The sequence below is a fragment of the Acinonyx jubatus genome, chromosome C2, assembly GCF_027475565.1.
Source record: "Acinonyx jubatus isolate Ajub_Pintada_27869175 chromosome C2, VMU_Ajub_asm_v1.0, whole genome shotgun sequence".
NCBI lineage: Eukaryota > Metazoa > Chordata > Mammalia > Carnivora > Felidae > Acinonyx > Acinonyx jubatus.
The window spans coordinates 129,156,258-129,178,010 of record NC_069384.1 but is presented as its reverse complement, the minus strand read 5'-3'; the positions used below and the strand labels follow the sequence as shown (position 1 = coordinate 129,178,010).

General features: G+C 37.6%; 1 protein-coding gene and 1 long non-coding RNA gene across 3 annotated transcripts in view; one reads left to right on the top strand and one right to left on the bottom strand.

The window, feature by feature from the left end:
- LOC113599971 (uncharacterized) overlaps positions 1-13,269 on the top strand; it is an 83,868-nt gene extending 70,599 nt beyond the window's left edge. The window contains exons 3-4 of the long non-coding RNA XR_003420969.2: positions 6,801-6,873; positions 9,343-13,269. This is a non-coding gene — a long non-coding RNA (uncharacterized LOC113599971). The remainder of the gene's footprint in view (positions 1-6,800; positions 6,874-9,342) is intronic.
- Positions 1-21,753, bottom strand: part of MRPL3 (mitochondrial ribosomal protein L3) — a 51,213-nt gene that overhangs the window by 10,813 nt on the left and 18,647 nt on the right. For both annotated transcript variants that reach the window (XM_027061848.2, XM_015068453.3), the window contains exons 6-8: positions 20,377-20,437; positions 7,075-7,183; positions 4,240-4,317 (exon numbers count right to left, since the gene is read on the bottom strand). In XM_027061848.2, the coding sequence (XP_026917649.1) occupies positions 4,240-4,317; positions 7,075-7,183; positions 20,377-20,437 (248 nt within the window). The remainder of the gene's footprint in view (positions 1-4,239; positions 4,318-7,074; positions 7,184-20,376; positions 20,438-21,753) is intronic.

Genomic DNA, 21,753 nt, shown 5'->3' with positions numbered 1-21,753 from the left:
GGAGGAGTAGAGAGAGAGGGAGACAGGATATGAAGTAGGCTCCAGGCTCTGAGCTGTCAGTGCAGAGCCTGACGTGGGGCTTGAACTCACAGACTGCGAGATCAAGACCTGATCCGAAGGGACGCCCAACCGACTAAGCCAGCCAGGCACCCCCTAGCACTTCAAAATGTTGAATGAGAATAGGAAAAATTCAAATGCTATGGATGACTTGTAATATAAGAGTATAACAGATGTGTTATGAAAGTGGTAGCAGCAATCCCTATCAAAATAACACCAGCATTCTTCACAGAGCTAGAACAAACAGTCCTAAAATTTGTACGGAACCAGAAAAGACCTTGAATAGCCAAAGCTATCTTGAAAAAGAAAATCAAAGCAGGAGGCATCAGACTTCTAGTTGTATTACAAAGCTGTAATCATCAAGACAGTATGGTACTGGCACAAGAACACTCAGATCAATGGAACATAATAGAGAACTCAGAAATGGACCCACAAACGTATGGCCAACTAATCTTTGACAGAGAAGGAAAGAATATCCAATGGAATAAAGACAGTCTCTTCAGCAAGTGGTGCTCGGAAAACTGGATAGTGACATGCAGAAAAACGAACTTGGACCACTTTCATAAACCATACACAAAAATGAACTCAAAATGGATAAAAGACCTAAATGTAACACAGGAAGCCATCACAATCCTTGAGGAGAAAGCAGGCAAAAACCTCTTTGACCTTGGTCATGCAACGTCTTCCTCAACGTCTCCAGAGGCAAGGGAGAATGGGAGAAGATATTTATTTGCAAATGACATATCAAATAAAGGATTAGTATCCAAAATCTAAAAAGAACTTATCAAATTCAATACCCAAAAAACAAAGAATCCAGTAAAGAAATGGGCAAAAGACATGAATAGACACTTCTCCAAAGAAGACATCCAGATGGCCAACTGACACATGAGAAAATGCTCAACATCACTCATCATCAGAGAAATACAAATCAAAACCACAATGAGATACCACCTCACACCTGTCAGAATGGTTAACATTAACAACTCAGGCAACAATAGATGTTGGCGAGGATGCAGAGAAAGAGGATCTCTTTTGCACTGTTGGTGGGAGTGCAAGCTGGTGCACCACTCCGGAAAACAGTATGGAGGTTTCTCAAAAAATTAAAAATAGAACTACCCTATGACCCAGCAACTGCACTACTAGGTATTTATCCAAGGGATACAGGTGTGCTGTTTCTAAGGGGCACCTGCAACCCAATGTTTACAGCAGTGCTATCAACAATAGCCAAAGTATGGAAAGTGCCCAAATGTCCATTGATGGATGAATGGATAAAGAAGATGTGGTGTATATATATATATACAATGGAGCATTACTCAGCAATCAGAAAGTATGAAATCTTGCCATTTGCAACTACGTGGATGGAACTAGAGTGTATCATGCTAAGTGAAATTAGAGAAAGACAAATATATGACTTCACTCATATGAGGACGTGAATAGACAAAACAGATGAACATAAAGGAAGGGAAGCAAAAGTAATATAAAAACAGGGAGGGGGACAAAACAGAAGAGTCTACTAAGTATGGAGAACAAACAGAGGATTACTGTAGGGTTTGTGGGAGAGGGGATGGGCTAAATGGGTAAGGGGCATTAAGGAATCTACTCCTGAAATCATTGTTGCATGCTAACTTGGATGGAAATTAAAAAATAAGTAAATTATAAAAAAAAAAGTTGTAGCAAGTTTTCATTTTATTTATTCATTCATTTTAAGTTTATTTATTTTGGGAGAGAGAGCATGTGCAAGAGGGGCAGAGAGAGTCAGTGTGGGCCTGTATGGTGCTCAAACTCGTGAATGTGTGAGATCATGACCTGAGCTGAAATCAGGAGTGGGATGTTTAATCAACTGAGCCACCCAGGTGCCCCAACTCTCATTTTAAATATAAATATGATTATATCTAATACAGGGGTGAGTATCCCAACTCTATAAAGAATTTATCAAATTCAACACCGAAGAAACAAATAATCCAGTGAAGAAATGGGCAAAAGACATGAAAGACATTTTCCAAAGAAGACATCCAGATGGCTAATAAACACATGAAAAGATGCTCAACATCACTCATCATCAGAGAAATACAAATCAAAACCAAAATGAGGTACCACCTCACACCTATCAGAATGGCTAGAATTAACAACACAAGAAACAACAGATGTTGGCAAGGATGTGGAGAAAGGGGAAACCTCTTGCACTGTTGGTGGGTATGCAAACTGATGCAGCCACTCTGGAGAACAGTACAGAGGTTCCTCAGATAGTTAAAAAGAGAACTATCCTATGATCCAACAATTGCACTGCTTGGTATTTACCCAAAGGCTACAAACATACAGATTTGAAGGGGTACGTGCACCCCTATGTTTATAGCAACATTATCAACAATGGCCAAAGTAAAGAGCTCAAATGTCCATTAACTGATGAATAAAGAAGATGTGGTGTGTATACAGATACAATGGAATATTACTCAGCCATCAAAAAGATTGAGTGTTGCCATTTGCAACAACGTGGATGGAGCTAGAGTATATTATACTAAGTGAAATAACTCAGAGAAAGACAAATACCATATGATTTCACTCATATATGGAATTTAAGAAACAAAACAGATGGACATATGGGAAGGGGGGAAACGAAAAAAGAGGGAGGGAAACAAACCACAAAAGACTCTTAAAGATAGAGAACAAACTGAGGGTTGATGGAGGGAAGTAGTAGGCTGATGGGTACTAAAGAGGGAACTTGTGATGAGCACTGGGTATTGGATGTAAATGATGGATCACTGAATTCTCCTGAAACCAATACTGAACTGTATGTTAACTAACTAGAATTTAAATAAAAATTTGAAAATAAAGTAGTAATTTTATTTCAATTTTATTTAATACTAGCTTCCTGCAATTAGAAACTAGGGAAGTTACAACTTCTCTGGGTCTCATTTTCAAAATAAGTGTGCTGAGGAGATGGCTCTCATGTCCATGGCCTTTCATGTGAAAAAAAAATTTACACAAAGGGAGAGAATGGTCAAGAAATGGTAGTGAAAGAACAAAGCATGTGAGGTGAAAATAAAGTCTGACCCACAGTTCATAGCTAATAAAGGCTAAGTGTTAAAATACTATGGAAACTGAAATATCTCACATATACACACATGCAAATACCACCACCCCACCCTGGACATACAAAAATATCCACAAACAGATACAAACAGGTGATCTCTCACAGATGTAAAAATAATAGAAGGGAATAAAAATCTTTGGAGTGCCTGCGGGACTCAGTATGTCTGACTCTTGATTTCAGCTCAGGTCATGATCACATGTTTGGTTTGTGGGACTGAGCCCTGCATTGGGCTCTGCTGCTTGGGATTCTCTTTCCCTCTCTCTGCCCCTCCCCCACTCATGGAAGCTCTCAAAATAAATAAAAAAAAAAAAGGGAACAAACCTTCAGATTTAAAGTTTAAAAAACTCTGCTGGTCAGAATTTATAAATAAGTAAAAAAATATATATCTAGAATAGAGGCTGGAAGAACATGAACCAAAATGTTAATAGTGTTTATCTTGGGGTATTGTTTTCAAGAATAGCTATTTTCTTCATACTTTCTATACTTTGAAATGTATACACATACATATAGAAACACTGGTTATTTGTCAAATTCCTCAGATTAGCGGGGATTGAATTTAACTTCTCCCCTTTAAATATATATAATTATTTTATAAAGATGGATATATACCACAATCCTTTTTTTAGTACTATCTTTCCCTCCTGTGTTGATGGTCTCTCTCTCTCCTCCTCTACATCCACTTTTATCCATCCACACCTTTGACATATAATCCAAAATAATCTGGCACGTAATCCCACTTTTCTCTGTGCTTATGTAACGGCACAGCCACATATACATGTAGGGAGCTTTTGTTCATTAGTTGATAAAAGGGCAGTATTCTACACAATGCTCTGAATCTGACTTTTGTTCACGCGCTGTCTTCTTGTAGAAACCTACCAGATCAAATAGATGACTTTTTCTTTTTATGACGGCACATTCCACAGCTTGGGTGTTAGATGAACACATTACCAACACAGACTATGGCTATACACACACAGAGTTCAAGTATCAGAACGATTCTACACAGACACACATGCAGAACATCCTCTGGTGCCTTTGCATTCAGGCATTAATTTAACTATTCCTAAAAAAGAGTAACTTCAGAAACTTACTTTTAGTCCATATTCTGTCCTATCTTTGTTTCCCATTTGTCCAGGCATTTTAGTTCCAGGCCAGACTCTGGCAACATCCTACACAAGAAAACCAAAATTAGCACTGTTAAGTACTCTCAATTTCAAATAGAACAGATCAAACTGAAATGCAAACTGAGACAGGAGTTATTAAAATGTTGGACTTTTTCCTCATTCTGCTAGGCCCCAGTAAGGAACTAAATATGGATTTAGACATATTTACCCCAGAGGATTTCCTTTCTAAATTAAGTTAGAGCAACAAAATAAATACAGACTAAGAAACATATGTAGGAGAAAAACTCAGTAACAAGAGAGTAGCAACTGAGCTAACACCAGTTGAGAAGGAGAAAAGAAAAATTACAGGACATAAATACACGTCACACCACCATTCAAGGAAGACTTGACTGCCTGGTCTGTTTTCACTAATGTTCTGTATTAACTGACTTAATGGACTCCATCCACACCACTGCTGCTGGAATGGTTCCACTCCCCCACTCTTGCTTTTGATGTTACTCTCCTTCCCCAGAATGATTAAAGGACAGAATTAGTTATTAGAATATCGAATTTGTCCAGTCCTGGTTGTCTCTGATTCATATAATTCAAACAGCTTCACACAGTCTCTCTGATTCTGGCTTTGGTAATGGATAATACTACATCTAAAGAAGCAAATTTGAATTACATCTCAAATGGGAAAGCTTCTCATGACACATGAACTCTTGGAATACAAACACTTCTGTATCACTAATCTGACAACCCACAAAACTCCCACGGAAGTTGCTCACCATAGCATTAGAGTTGGTTACTATGTAACCAACACAGATTAAAGACAATTCTGCATGTTACAGACTATCACTCTTACTCATTCTAGAAACACACTCAGTGATAGGCACACCTTGTTTAACATTACATTACTAAAAAAGGACTCTGCCCCCCCCCCCCACCCCGATTAAGTTTACATTCTCATTAAAAGTACACCCTCTCTGGATTATAAAGGTATTTACCAGCTAATCCTGAATGGCAGTATTTACAAACACAGAACAGTGCACTTCATGACAAATAACTAAGCTGAGTGATAAAAATAGGTTCTTCTACATGTCATTTATTTATTTCATGACAATTAACTAACGAGTCATGTTCTTCCACATGCCATTTTAATTGTGTGTGTGTGTGTGTGTGAGAGAGAGAGAGAGAGAGAGAGAGAAAAAACAAGCCTAATTTTTAAAAGAGCTAGGGGTGCCTTAGTGGCTTAGTGGGTTAAGCATCTGACTGTTGACATCAACTCAAGTCATGATCTCACAGTGTGAGACTGAGCGCCACGTAGGGCTCTGAGTTGAGCATGGACCCTGCTTGGGATTCTGTCTCTCCCTCTCTCTCTGCTCCTCCCCTGCTCAAGCTCTAAGTAAATAAATAAATAAATATTTTAAAAAATAAAAGAGCTTTGTTGAAGTACAATGCACATACCACACATTTTACTCTTTTTAAAGTATACAATTTAAATTAAAAACCATTTTTTTAAAATTTACCCATTTATTTGAGAGAGCACGTGTATGTGAGAGGCGGAGGGGCAGAGACAGAGAATCCTAGGCAGGCTCCGTGGCGTCCCAACACGGGGCTCGATCCTATGAACTGAACCATAAGATCGTGATCTGAGCTGAAATCAAGAGTCGGAGGCTTAACCAACTGAGCCATCCAGGCTCCCCTGAAGTATACAATTCAAAGATTTGAGTATACACAGAGAGTCGTGTATTACCACAAACGATCTTAGAACATTTTCATTCAATCTCAAACAGATATTCCAAACCCATTAGTGGTCACTCCCTCCAACTCCCCCCAGCCCTGTGCAACCACTAACCTACTCTCATCTCCACAGATTTGCCTACAATGGACATTTCACGTAAATGGAATCATACAATATGTAGTCTGTGACTGGTTTCTTTCCCTTAGCATGTTTTCAACGTTCATCCCTGTTGCGGCATGTATCAGTACTTCATTCCACTTTATTGCTAAGTAACATTGTATGAATATACTACATTTAATTACCTATTCATCAACTGATGAACATTTGGGTTATTTCTCTTTTTTGGCTATTATGAATACTGCTATGAATATTCAGCAGACAGAGAGCTAAGGAACAAATAAATACACACATAAGAACATATCTATTTCTCTTATATACATATACAGTAAATGTATACTGATATCTACAATCTGAATTCAACCCTATAGGGTTTGTTCTAATTTCCCTCCTTTTCATACCTGAGTATCTTTTTCTAATAGTGAGAAATTTGCTCCCATTGTCAATATATTCACTTATCATATTCAATCCTATAATTTACAGGAAATTATTTCAGAACACAAAATCCCTTCTCCATTTTCTATGTTCCTATTGTTTGTTTCTCCATTTTTCCTCTACTACTTCTCCCTTGCATGATACCATTCTTGACAATCTTCCCCAACAGTCTCTGTTAAGGCAAAGATGACTCTGGGAAGGAACCAGTGGGGCAGATTGGAAGGGCATTCTAGTATCTGATTTCTTGCCGCAGACTTCAGAGGGCAGGATGGGAGACAGAGATGGAAATGAGAAAGCAGGAAGGAAAAGTACTGAGAAGACTGGCTGTAAGTATGTGGGTTATTATGAAATGATTCACGTCTAGCTCTGGAAAGTGAGACCAGGACTCATAAAAATGTGACAAGTACTATGACCCACCTGGAGTCAGATTAAAATTATGTGACTTGATCCCAAGAACAGACTAGAGCACTGTATGTGCAGAAGCTGAATATTTAGCATTAAAAAGAGGTCACTCAAGTTATACTTACACCAGTTGAAACAGCCCCAGGTCTCCTGTGGGTTTTTGTTTGACCATGAGTAGCAGGCTGGCCTTTAAATCCCCATCTTTTCATGACGCCTTGAAAACCTTTACCAATACTGAACAAGGTAGACATTAGAATTTATATAATAAACAGAGCATAAAATATTCCCAACTGTGCATTTTCTTAATAGTACCTTAGAATTTTAACAACGCTGCTTATCTAAATAACTGGGAAAAGCTATGCAAGGAAAACTGCAAATGAACAGTTCTTTACCTATGTCCTGGTCTGCACCCCTTCCTGGAGCCTCATTCCATATAAAATGATTAATTCAAAATTATGAGACAAGCTAAGCAGAGGAAGTTCTATCTGAACAGGGAGTTTTATTATCCTGTAAAACAAGGGTAAAGCTCTAGAAATTCCAGAGTACTCATAAGCTATGTAGCAGGCAACCATTAAGATCCCCACCACCTGGTACTAATGCCCTTGTGTAATCACCTCCCCTGGAGTCTGGCTGCGCCTAGGAACTCAGGTCTAAGGAATAGACTGTGGCAAAACAATAAAAGGTCACTTGTGACATTAGGTTACAAAGAGACTGTGGCTTCCTACTTGGCACACTCTTCCTGCTGGGCTCTGGAGGAAGTCAACTGCCATTTCCTATAGAGTGTCATGTGGTAAAGATGTCTCCAGCCAACAACTATGGTCCTAAGCCTTGCCAAGGCCAGGTCAGTGAGCTTGGAAGGCAGTGTTCAGGTTGAACCGAGATGACTACAGCCTTGACTGCCTGATTGCAGCCCTGTTAGAGACCCTGAGCCACAGGCACTCAGCTAAGTTGTACTGGGATTCCTGGTCCCAGAAACTGTGAGGTAATACACGTTTCTTGTTTTAAGCTGTTACGTTTTGGGGTAATGTGTTAGGTGGCAATAGGTAATAGAACACTAAATAAAACTATAACAGTGCCCTAATGCTGGACAAAGTTTACTTTTATAAGTTATCCGATGGATCTTGCTCTCAAGGTTTGAATAGGAAGCTCACAGAGAAATAGAATCAGAGACTAGCAATTTCTTAAAAATCTAGTATTTCAATTTTTAAATAAAACCATTCTGTTTTCAAATTCTGCTCAGTAGAGAAACATTCTGTGATGCAAGCAGAAAGTGGGTAATACTAAGGTTCAGCATTATTAAAGTTGTCTTTGTCAAATACATCAGCACAAAGATACAATGAAAGGGCTAGAATGCATTGCAAGGCTGTACCAAATGTATCTGTATACTCTTAAGATAATAACTTTTTCGCCTTTCACTAGATAATATGTCAACATATTTTTAATGCTGTATTCCTTAATGTTAACAAAGCTAAATATTATTAATGCATAGTTCAGGTCACAAAAAAAGGACCAAATGCACAAGATCATAAAAACCATGTTCTTTCCACAAGGACTTTGTTAAGTATTTGTCAATGATCAGAGAGTAATGGATTGAAGTAAGCCCATACAAGTAAAAGTTTGTCTTAAATTAAGTCAGTAATTCAACATAAAAACAATATGAACTATGTATGTGTAGAACCTAACAGCTGAATATTATCAAATCACAGGTCAAAAGTTACTTGAATAGGAATAATTTAAATGTAGCTCACACCATTTTCTTCACATTAATCAACTGAATGCATCACTGATGATGTGCACATAATTCTGCCTTGCCTCAAAAACTCAAGATAATGTTTATTCCTAGTCAAAGAGCTAAAATAGTAACTTAACATATATTAAATGAGAAATCCACTATAACTTTTGCAAGGAGATTATCATCTAAGAACAGAAACTGTGATAATCAAATGTTTTACTGAAATTTTGCTTCTGAAACTTAAATATTTCTAGTTAATGCTGCATTTTAGAACATTTGAAAAATAAAATGCTTGGCAATTTAAAAATAAAGAAGAAATACCTACAAAGTCATCTGACCCTCCGGATAGTATCTGGCAAATAACACTTTAAAGAGAAAAAGAGAGGGGACTAGCAACACTAATCTAAACTGAACATGTTTTAAAAATGCCGCATTCTAACACTGCCCATTCTTGGTAGAAAGTTTACTAGTACCTTCTGAGTTCTCAAACTGATTCATCGCTTACTTAAAGAGTGCTAGTGTGTGCACCAATAAAACAAATGCCAGGTAGATTACAGAAGATAATTTAGGTCGTTTTAAGAGTACATGCTTATAAGACGAAAGCAGCATCCTGAAAGTGCTAATTATCTGTTGACTAATTACAGACTGTTTTTCAATCTAGTTCTAGAATGCACCATGTTGTTATGCTGTGAACAATGGGAACCTCTTCAGTAAATAACCTTTAAACAACAGGATAAATGCAAATGACATGACAAATTACTGGCCCAATTCAGATGATGGAGAAGAGACTGCACCTGTTGATCCATGGGCGGTACAGGTATCTATTCTACTGCTTCTCTCAGTTGTCACCCAACTGGAGAACGAAAACAAAACAAAAGCCAAGAAGAGAACTGAACTATATACTTAGCATACCCAGTCACATTTCAAATATAAGGTTTTCACAGGTCACATAAAAGAAAACCTTCATTTTACTAAAAAGGATACACAGCACATAACACATATGCTTTACCTCCCTACCCCTTTTCTGCTGTAGGTTTTAGTTAGCAGAAAAAAAATCAAATAAAGGAAAATTCAAGTCAGAAAGAACACAATGTGAGATGTTCCAAATTTTGTGAGATTTATCAGAAAATTAGGAAAAACATAAAAATTTATTTAAAGCATTTATACTTGATAAACCAAAAATTCATCAGAAAGCTCAGAGATCCTATTAAATTTAGGAGAATACTGCCCTTGTTTCTCAGTCCATTTCCCCTTAGTATACTTTACATTCATGAAGGGCAGGGGATTGTGTTTTATTCAACCCCTGTACCCAACCTAGAAAAGTCAGTTATTTTGTTACTGACTATAGCTGTGTCTTAGGAAGAAGGCTAATTCTTTTCCTGTATTTTGTCCTATAGTTTCCAAACGTTGTGTACAACGGGCATGCCTTAAGATGATGGTGTTAAAAAAGGGGGAGGAGGGGCTTAAAGGTATGACAATCATAGCATCTCACAGAAGAAAATGCATAGTTTAGTGTTTCCCCACTGCATTTTATAAATCTCTAGAGATCACTGTTATGTGAATTTCATTCCCTTGGTGTATTATGTCAAAAGCATAAATGTCTATCAGTAGACACACAGATTTTAATACAAATCCATCTTGTATTTCCCCACACTGCAGGAAACTGCCATTGACTGCATGATTCTAGATATATTTGTATAGGTGATAAAACAAAATGCCCACAGGTGAGGAATGCTCTCAACTCCATTCATTCTGAGTCCTTGGAGAACTTCCTCCCAAATTCTCATCACCAAGTTTTTCCCTCGACATGGGCTTCTTCTATCTTTCTTTCCTTGGTATTGCTTTTTCTCCTTCTTGGGAAGCAAATGGTTCCCCCTTCATTCCCAAATCCAAAAACTTTTATAAAAATCAATTTTTATTATGGAAATTTCAAAACTTAGTCAAAAGCAGAGAGACAAGTACAATGAATAACCTATGTATCCCATCACCCAGGGCCAAATATTATCAACTCAAGGCTTATTCTGTTTTATCTATTCCTCTCCTCTGTTAATGAATTATTTTGAAACAAATTCCAGGTATCATATCATTTCATCCATAAACATTTTAATATGGATCTCTTTTAAAGATCCTTTTCAAGAACAAAACCACAATACCATTATCACAATCAAAAAAATCAGTGATTCTTAATATCAAATAACTAGTCAGTATTCAAATTTCTATGGCCTTTTTAAAAATAGAGTTGTCCTCTATCCTTCCTGCTTACCACCCTTCCCCTCACTACTCTCAGTCATCATTTCCTCCCTATTTTTCTGCTTCTCTAACACTCTTTGAGAAGTTTCTTACCTCTTGCTGCTACATGAAACGATGGTCTTAAGAGTCCTGCTGCTGACCCTCATTTCAATATGGTTTAAATCAGGGTTGGCAAACTACAGCCTATAGTGGCCACTTTTGTAAATAAAATTTTACTGGAACATAGCCATGTACATTTATTTACTTATTGCCTACGGCTGCTATGGAGCTATAATTTGCAACAGAGAACATAATGCTTGTAAACCTCAAAAATTTTAAATCTGGCCCTTTGAGAAAAAGTCTGCTGACTCTTGAACCTATTACTAACAAGCCAGGGTTTCACAAACCTTGCCCTCTGGCAAGAATTCTGCTACTATCTCATTCCACACATGTACTGTCCATAACTAATCAGAAGTATCACAGCCATTCAATCATAATGTTTCAGAAACAGAAACTGAACATCTCTCTTTCTTCAAGCTATGCTCCTTTAGAGACACTAGAGTGACATTCCTAAGACAACAGTCTTTTCACACAAGCTTTCCCCTGCTTTAAAAAGCGAAACAGCAACAACAACAAAAACAAGCAAACTAAACCATAACCTTAGGTGGCTGTCAGTCAGTAACTTCTTTAGCTTGGGGTATACGACACCTTTTATAACTAGGTCCACTCTACCTTTTAAACACTGCCCATCCTAGTCATAGGAGATTATTCTGTGAATCCCTAAGTATGCCACTCTCTTTCCTGTTTTTGCTCATTCTGCTCCCTCAGCCTCAAATACCCTTCTCACTGCATTGTCTTTCTACTTTTACCATGAAAAAGAACTGAAAGTGTTTGTCGTCATGTGTTACATCAGCTACAAAGTACTTGATTTTTTTTTATTAAAAATAATCAAAATCCATACTGTAAGTAGAGGTTTTTGTATCAGAACCATTTCTAAATTGAGTTTTACTTTTTCTCTTTACCTGATTTATGCTGTAAAAAGTTTAAGTGACTTGTACATAATCTCTCAGAAAAAAAATAACTGAGTACTAAATGGAAGAGAGGACTCTTGACTTGTCTCAAGATACCCCAAGATCAGACTATATTTTTATGGAGGTGAGGGTGGGAAAGTAAAGAAATCAACTGATTGAAAACCAGCCTCTCTATAGTTAAACATTCCTATGAATACAGGGAAATGGAGACTCACATCAGGTCCTCACCAAAATCATGACTGGGCTGCTTCTTTATGAAATCGAGCAACTGAGAATAGATTAGAGTAAGATGGTATCTTTACTTGTGAAAAAGTAATGTGAAATATAAAGGCATAATGTCCAAATTAACAATCAAAAGAATCTCTTGTAGGATATAATTTGATATTACTTTCCTATGTTTTTGATTCAAACCACCCAAAAAGATTTTCTTTTTTCTTTCCTTTTATTTTAATGAGAGAGAGAGACAAAGAGACTGAGAAAGAGAGAGCCCGAGTTTGTGTGACAGGGACAGAGGGAGAGAGAAAGATACAGAATCTTCACCCAGTGTGGTACCAGAATTGGGGCTCCATCTCACAACTGGGAGATCATAACCTCAGCCTAAATCAAGAGTCGGATGCTTAACCGATTGAGCCACCCAGGAGCCCTCCCTCCTCCCGACAAAAGCTTTTAATTAAAACTATTTTTTACTAGTAAACAAAAAAGGAAAATTTTTAAGAAAATAAATTATATGCACGTAAAAGGCCCTATTAGCTAATTCATGATCTCTATCAGGATTAGCCTTTAATTTATGATAAACTAATAAGGCACAAATGTTTCAATCTTTCATTATAGCTTCTCATTTCAACAAACTCATGCTACTTTCATCTCTGCACATTCCAAGGATAAGGCATCTCTCTGAGGACCCCCATAAACTTTAGGAATCAATTTGTACCTGATTCAGTGTTGTCTAAACCTATTCAATCAGTGATATACAGCTCTGAGCCCACAAGGCACAGTGGAATTTTTCAGTTGCTTTATGTTCTATCACATTTAGTTAAAAGCTGGCACTGAACAGCTGTATAGCGGTTACCGTCTAGGATGAGTTTGTGACAGCATGACCTGAAATGTAGAATGTACTGTTTCTGTCTAAAAACCATATACCTCACATCAATATCTGGGAACATTTTTATCAACAAGTGACTGCTAGGAGTGCACGGCATATAGTTTCCTGACTTCAAATCCAGCTTATTCAACAGTACAAAGAACCAAATATGCAGTGACTCCTTTGAATCCTCTTATAAAAGGGAGCACTTCCTGGCTGTCCTAAATAAACTCAGAAAACCATATTTGCTGTCCTAAGTTCACTGTGTGCTTCTGAAACACACACACACACCACCAACAACAAAACCCAAAAAAACAAAAACCCTCAAATAACTGAATCATTTCATAATATCCTGAAAGGACATAATAGTTTTCTGCAGGTCTTTAGCCATATCACTTTCTTCAATAGATCAGAAGACCATATTGCTGTTTTGTTGAATCTACTGTTAAGTCTTCCTCTTCATTAATATAGATAAGAGTGAGTTATGCCAAACCATATAGTCTCATGCCCTTACGGTAAAGAGCATGAAATCTACACTCAGACAAGTTAAGCCACCTGCCCAAGGACAAATCCCTGGTAAATGGAAGCATCTGGCCATGCTTTCAACCGAGGTCATACTGCCTCTTGGGAACCAGATTAGAGCAAAAACACAAAAATATCCAGTACGCTGGAGGGTCACAAAGCTTTAAAGGCATCCTCATTACTCTGTAAATTCTAGATGTAGCAGGTAGTATGTAATCTTAAAACGACATAGAGTGCTTTGTAAAGCTCCAACTTTGCTATGCAAGTCAATCTTAAGATGGCAATAACTAGATGTATCAGAAAATACCACCACACCAGAATTCCTAATGACTTAATGTTTTTTATTCATTTTAAAAGATATTTCCTACTGAAAAAAACTTTTTTCCCCTAAAATCTGAAAACAAATAAAAAAGCAGTAATATCAACAATAGTGATGGCAGCCAATACTCCTGAGCATTTAATACGTGGCAGGCCTTGAGCTAATAGTTTTCTGTGCATTCTCATTCAGTCTTTACAACACGGCTATGAGGCAGTGCTAGAATTATTCTCATGTTGAAGATGAGGCAACGGAGAGGTTGAGAAAGCTGCCCAGGTCACATGGCTAAAGGGAGGCAAAGCCCGTGCTTTTGGCCATTCCCTATTCTGCCTCTCATTAGGCCTTACTTTTGCTGATTATGAGTAAAAAATGCTATTTCGTATAGTTAAAAGTGAGGCGATAATAGATGACTACTACACAAATTTTTAAAGCAACAAAACAACAAAATATAACCCCAAAACACTACCCACCAAACTCTCCTTTATCTTGAAACACACATTCACTCTGATTTAAGAGGGATTAGTTTTTATAGAGGTTATTTTCTTCTATAGTTTAATCACTCATTTTGAAACTGTTTCATTACTATGCTTAAAAATGTACTGCTTTGAATAATAGTAAAGTAACTTACTAAAAATGAATTAAAATTGAAAATGTACAGGGCTAAACAGCAATTGTATCCTGAAGGCAGCACATGCCTTGTTTTCTCCTCCTAGAGTTCAGAGCAAGCATCCGCTAGAAAGAAGAATAACGGGCTAGTGGGGAAGGTTTCTGCCAGGATACAGGCACCCTTCTGACAGTATGCAGGACTGGGCATAGAGCCCAAAGAGTCTTTGCTCTTTTAAGAATCCACCTGGCATTTTAATCACCTTAGGACTTTGAAGGGCAACCATATTTCTGTATATAAGGTGGTATTTTAATGAAAGAACCCAAATTAACCAAATCTCAGTAATGTGCAAAGGTGCTGGACCAGTCACCTAATCTCCCCCACTCCTTTCATTTCTAATACCAAGGATAACATTATCAAGGTAAATGCCTATTTTTCTATTTCAAGGCCAAAGGGCAGTAAGAATTGAAAGAGCACTGATGAGTTTAAGGGATTAAGATTATGCCCGAAAATATACGGGTTATTGTAATTGGCCCAGACTTGTAAACAGGATTGCTAGATTATCCTTTGTACAGAAAGAAAAAAATCTTTTAAATAGCTGAATGAACTGTTTTCTAACTTCATTCTGGGTTTCAGAATTTAAATAAATAAGTGAACAAATAAGTTCCAGACAAGCAGAAAAAAACTTACTGCAGGTTTGTCACTGTCACGATTTAAAGCTTAATAAGGTGCGCCTGGGTGGCTCAGTCGGTTAAGCGTCCAACTTCGGCTCAGGTCATGATCTCACGGTTTGTGGGTTCAAGCCCCGTGTCGGGCTCTGTGCTGAGAGCTCGGAGCCTGGAGCCTGCTTTGGATTCTGTGTCTCCCCTCTCTCTGCCCCTCCCCTGCTCACGGTCTGACTCTCTCTCACTCAAAAATAAACATTAAAATTAATAATAAAGCTTAATAAAACACTTGGCAGGAAAGGGCACCACGCCCACGTCATAGAGGTATCAGCACCGTCGGTGTCCTTCCAGTCCTTTCAGACAAGACCTAACCGCCTTTCCCTACAATGTAGAGTGCATTTTTAGTTTTATTTTTGTTTATTCTTTCATTCTTGTCTAATTTCTTTCCTTTAAAAAAAAACCCTATAAAATATGACAAGCACCATTAGGATTCACCAGAAAACAATGGGCTAAGCATCCTATGTTGAGGACAGAATCAACAGTCCCTCTCATCTCACCTACTGTTTATTCATAGCCATTTCCTTCTCAAAGCTGAGAGTGAAAGAAAGGGAGAACATCTATTAGAAGTTACACTGGAATGTAATCGCCATTATAGAACAGGGATATAAACTTTAAAAGATGCTAGGGCAGGGCGTGAGGAACACATCACTGTACATGCTAGTCTTAAATTTTTATTTAGAACGAATTACATAAAACTGTCATATTTCAAAGACAGGGCTTTTAACAGCATAGCTGTAAACAGGATAATGAAACTGAAAAATTATTCTGCTAGAATGGTTTTAAAAAAAATTTTTTAATGTTTATTTATTTGTGAGAGAGAGAGAGCCAGACAGGCAGAGTGTGAGCGGGGGAGGAGCAGAGAGAGAGGGAGACACAGAATCTGAAGCAGGCTCCAGGCTCTGAGCTGTCAGCACAGAGCCCGACGCTGGGCTTGAACTCACGAACTGTGAAATCATGATCTGAGCCAAAGTCACACACTTAACTGACTGAGCCACCCAGGCGCCCCTGCTAGAATGGTTTTATATATTAGATGTAAAAACCTTTCCTATTAATTTAAATTAAATTTAGATTCTCAAGCCTTCTGGATGAAAAATGATTTCTGGTATAAAAGTAAAAATTAAAATGAACTCTGGAAAGTATGTATTTACCTCATATTCCAAAGTGACACTAGTAAATACTTATTTATACATAGAATCATACCCAAATTTGGCACAGTTAAATACAATGTATCTTTCAATGCAAGCAGATTTTCCAATGCAATTATTAACTGAGAAACATTTAAAAATTTAAGAAAGTCTTCAAGAAGAAGTTACTACTGTTGGTCACTGGTCACTTAAAAAAAATGCAGACGATTTCATCCTTGAAGTAGTTTCCATTAACATTGTATTCTCTTATTTTAGGTAGTATATTGTTTTAAATTTTCTTATCTATCTATCTATCTATCTATCTATCTATCAATCAACAGTGTGAGCAGGTAGAGGGGTGGGAGGGAGCAGGGGGTGGAGGGAGAGGGAGGGAGAGAGGGAGGGAGGGGAGAGAGAGAGAGAGAGAGAGAGAGAGAGAGAGAGAGAGAGAGAGAAAGGGAGAGAAAAGAGAGAGAGAGAGAATCTTAAAGCAGACTCCATGCTCAGCAGAGAGCCCAATGTGGGGCTCAATCCCATTACCCTGGGATCATGACCTGAGCATAAATTAGGTGCTCAACCAACTGAGCCCTCTTTTCAAATTTAATTTAATTTTAATTTTTTTGTAAAGTAGGCTTCATGCGCCACAGGGAGCCCAATGAGGGGCCTGAACTCACAACCCTGAGATAAATGCCTGAGCTGATATCAAGAATTGGATGCCCAAGCCACCTAGGCACCCCAAATTTTCTTAGTTTTTCCTAAACTATGTTTAGTCAAGCAATTAAAATTGAAGGTATAAAGTAAAAAAAATTGAAATACTCAAAATGTAAGTACAGATTTAACACTTAAATATAAATATTACAATGTGAGAAAAATGAAGATTTTCAATGAGATTAATTTCAGATTTTTCTTTTCTAATGGAAAGAAGATGATGAAGACCATTAATTACTAAAGAGACCAATTTTCAGTTCTATGTTAACTAACATGTGAGTTATAAATAGGCCTACTTTTATTGACCCTGTTACTCAAAACTGGATCGATTAAATTTGCTTGCTGTAAAACAGATGTTTATGTGTTATAATTTGAATACAGACTTAGGAAAAGGAAAGGATTAGGATTCCAAGCTGGGTGAAGGAGTAGGAAGGGAATGTGGTTCCACTGGTGAGCCCTTGACTGTTCTCTAGTCCAGTGTTTCTTAAAGTGTGGTCCCTGGACTAGTAGCATCTACTTCAGTAGGCGCTTGTTAGAAATGCAAATTCTCAGGTACTACCCCAGACCTACCAAAAAAGAACTGTGTGTGGGGGGGGGGTGGCCTGGAGGGTGGGGTGTCCTGCAATCTGTGTTTAACAAGCCCTCCTGCAGATTCTGAAACCTACTCAAGTGTGACAACCACTGCCCCTGCCTGTAAATCCATATCCTTCATCGTGTGACCTGTGTCACTGTATGATTTTTTCTAACAGGATTAATAATCAAGAAAAGGGGGTCCAGACATATCAAAACATTTAAAACAGGGGCTGGAAATGGAGGACAAAGAAGCAAATCTCTGGCCGTAAGCAAGACATAGTAAGGGACCGAGAGTACTTGTAATCTATTCCCAAAAGATGATGGTTCCATTTATAGTCAACAAGGAGAAGAACATTCTCATTGGCCGTAAAGAACTTCAACTCCGTAAACTGAGAAGCATCAGGAAAAGGAGACCGGGATTTAAAAAGGAAAAAGAAAAGCGAGCAGATGCGTGTGTGTGTCCTCCATTATCTTTCAAGGGCAAAAGGGAGAGGCAGCAGCCACCAGGACTGCATGCAGCTGAGGATCCAATGCTGCCCCTGGAAGGAATTCAAAACGGCTCCTCGTGAGAAGGACAGAGTCCCACTAATTTAGAAACACTTAGAAGCATCTTGAGGCCATAATAACATGCTAGCTACAAGAGTCACTGGAAATATTCAGCAAAAAGCGAAAGTCTTATTTCATCACATCTCAAGTAATACGACGTAAAGACACGCCCACGAGACTAAAGTGCACACTTGTGTGGGGTAACTCTTGCCAGTTACCTGGTGAAAAGTCAAACAGAATCCTGGACTGCAGCACACACAACAGTGAGATCTTCTCAAATGAAGGTCCTCCCTTCTCCAGAGTTGAACAGCAACTACTTTAAATCCCAGGGCTAGTTATTCCCCCAGCTCTTATCAGCCATCTAGTCTTGAGACTGGCACAAGGATTTACAGTTTTCTAGGTACATGATATTAAAACAGCTTCCTTTTCATTTTATACTCGTAATAAAAAGGATGAAGTTTTAAAACTAACTTTTAAGAAGTCAATGAAACCTGACAGCAGCATATGAAATGAAAGCATTTGCTGAACACAGCCATCTGAAAAGCTGGCTTTAGTCCAATCTAGTCACAAATCCCAGCACAAGGCACCTGCTAACAAAGGCCTCTGACTTTGTAGGACTTCTCAGAATAGCTCATATATTCGGTAAACTAGGTAACAGAATTTATGCACTATCAGCTGTGTGTATATTAACAAAATTACTGAGGTACTTTATTATATGTAATAATCAACTCAGAAATTAAAAAGGAAAATCATCTGATTCACGACACACACATCTCCCTAGGTAACGGAAGTTTTACAGCTCCAATATTCTGAGTTCTTGACAAGGAAAGACAGAACAAAGAAAGTTACCAAGTAATTTTAGAGGCCTCAGTAAGTAGGAATGAGTCTGCAACAATCAGGATGCAGGAAAAAAAGGGGGAGAAGTCCATAATCTCTCTAAAAAGAGGACCCACTGTATTGTCCATCTATCCGGACTCCATTTCTAAATAGCTAATCAAAGGTAAGAGCTGTTTGCTATGGCTCTTACCTGAGTGGAAATAAAGTGCATCTGACTGCATTAAGGAAACTGATGCTGGCACTCATCTGGTTTCCTTGCTTAAAAGCTCTTTGGCTCAGTCACTGTGATTGTCAGACTGTTCCAGGGCACCTGTGGACCACCGTTAATTTTCAAACGGTTCCCAGACCCATTTTTCAAATGACAAAAAAGGCACACAAAAGAAGTAAAATTATCATCTGTGGTGACAGAACAAGAAACAAGAAGAGCCAAGAGCTGATATCTGGAGTTTAGTTTAGCCTAGGTCAGGTGGATTCTACTAACATATACTGAACAATTTCTACACAAACATAGACGGGGGATCAGTTACTTCATTCCATAGTGAAGTAACCTTAACCAAATTTTGAACTGCTGCTTCTCTAAGAGCTAAATGTTTCCTGGAGATCATCCTGCCAGTACCGAACTTATCTTAAGTCATCTGACAGTAAGATATGAAAAAACTAAAGTACCAGAAATACCATTGCCCAGTCTGAAAATGACTCAAAGTCAGCATTTTTCTGTTAGTGTGACAAATAAGTGTTGATTTCTGCCAAATTAAACCCTTGTTTAAGGATAAAAAAATATTCTGTTTTTATGGAAGAAGTCTCACTTGTCCAGCACTGAGAGATAACCCCATACTGCTAGAGGTCTAAGGTGTAATACTACTTCTTCCAGCTTTTGATAGGCTTTTATTTTAACACAGTTAACAAAATGTTTTATAGTTACCCTAGGGGAACCTTAAGCAAAACAACCATCACAAACCATATAAAATGTTTGTAATGTTTCTAATGTAACCATCTCCTAGAGTTGGAAAGAACCACCAATTACTAGATGACACAATCTCAAAAGAACTGCATAGCACTGTTCATTTATATTTCACCATCAAACAGCAGGTAGCCTTTGGTCTTAAAAATAGAAGCGGGCCCAACCCACAAAGAACCTGAGTAATGTGACCTTTCTTTCAGTCTCATTTCCAGAAGCATGTGTCTCAGTTTAAAACCTGTAAGTTGATGTGAACTCTTCACATACAACTAATTCAGTGCAATTTAAAATCCAGTACAATCAGTAACATTATAGAATTACGAATGAGAATAATGGTTACTTAATCTTTACTCATTGACTTGAAAGACTATACTTTCACTTGCTCTGTTATTTTTTAATAGGAGAAGAACAAAAGGAAAAGAACCTGTTAAGCAGACCTACGTTTTGGCTGTGACATCCACATACTGTCCAGGGCGAAAGTGAGCAGCATAAAGAGGAGTGCCTTTATGAAAAGAAAACAAACAATATATGAAATGTCGGCCCAGAACAACGTCACTGAACATAAACTACATCTAGAAAGCCTATCAGGTTTCCAAAAAAGTAGGAGATTCTCTTCTGCAATTATAATTATTAGAAACATCAATAATTAAAATTGTTCATCAAACATGTTTTAATTGACTGTCCATGGGCTGAAGAACAATGTGTCCCAGGATATCGGGCCAACAGATCACGGCTGGCGGATGGGCTTGTGCCTTCACAGAGGCCAACGTGGTACTGGTTGAAATGGGTAATTCACATGACAGACACTGTGTTCTTGCTGGTAAATACATGGGTTTGATGATTTTTTGTTGCTTTGGTAAATAACAATATACTGACTTAAGATATTTTTCCTATTTCATATAACGAAAATAAAAATAAAAGAATGACTCAAAAAAATGTTCTGGCTGGATCAAATCTTTTTTTAGAGATTTGAGATAAGTTATCCGAAAGTAGGAACTTAAGTGTTTGAACCCAGCTCCATTGTACACTGGATGTGTGATATCCATATATAGCCCATACATATCTATTTTTGGTAGAATGGTCACTGTATCAATAAAATATAGTTATTCTAGCATGCCTGGATCATTTAGAATACTGAAAAATTGCTATTATTGATACCCCTAGTTTTATATACTAACATTTCCAAATCTGGTTGTATGTAAATGGAGTCTTACTTAAAATACACCAGAAAAATGTGTTACTTAAAGGAATTTTGTAAGTGAAAGTCCTTCACAACATTTTGTTTGCATCAATTTAAAGTTAACACTATGAGAACTATTTAATTTGACAATCTGCAAATACTGCACATTTACCATATGTACAGTTAGAAATACAGAAGTATAAGACATGGTTCCTGACCTCAAGAATTTATTATATAGGTGAAGAATCAACGTTAACATCATCAAATAAGAGACATTTTTCTTAAAAACAAAACAAAAAAAAGCCATAATCAATGTAATAGGGAATATAATTGAATGCTATTTTTGGCTCATTTAAAACAGGGAGTAAGATTCTATGGGATTTCAGAGGGGTAGTATCCTTTAATGAAGGACGTAACCTAGATTTGTATGGGCAGAGAAAAACGTTGAACTAAGAAAAAATAGGAGAGATTAAAACTGACTAAATTTCTAGGAGGTTGAATGACTTGAACTGTTGATACATGACCACTTTTCACCACAAAAACAATTTTAAATGGTTTGAGCTACAACAGAAGTTAATATGGACTTAATTTTTACATTTGTTCCCTTAATTCCATTCACTTTAGCTTTATAGAACTTG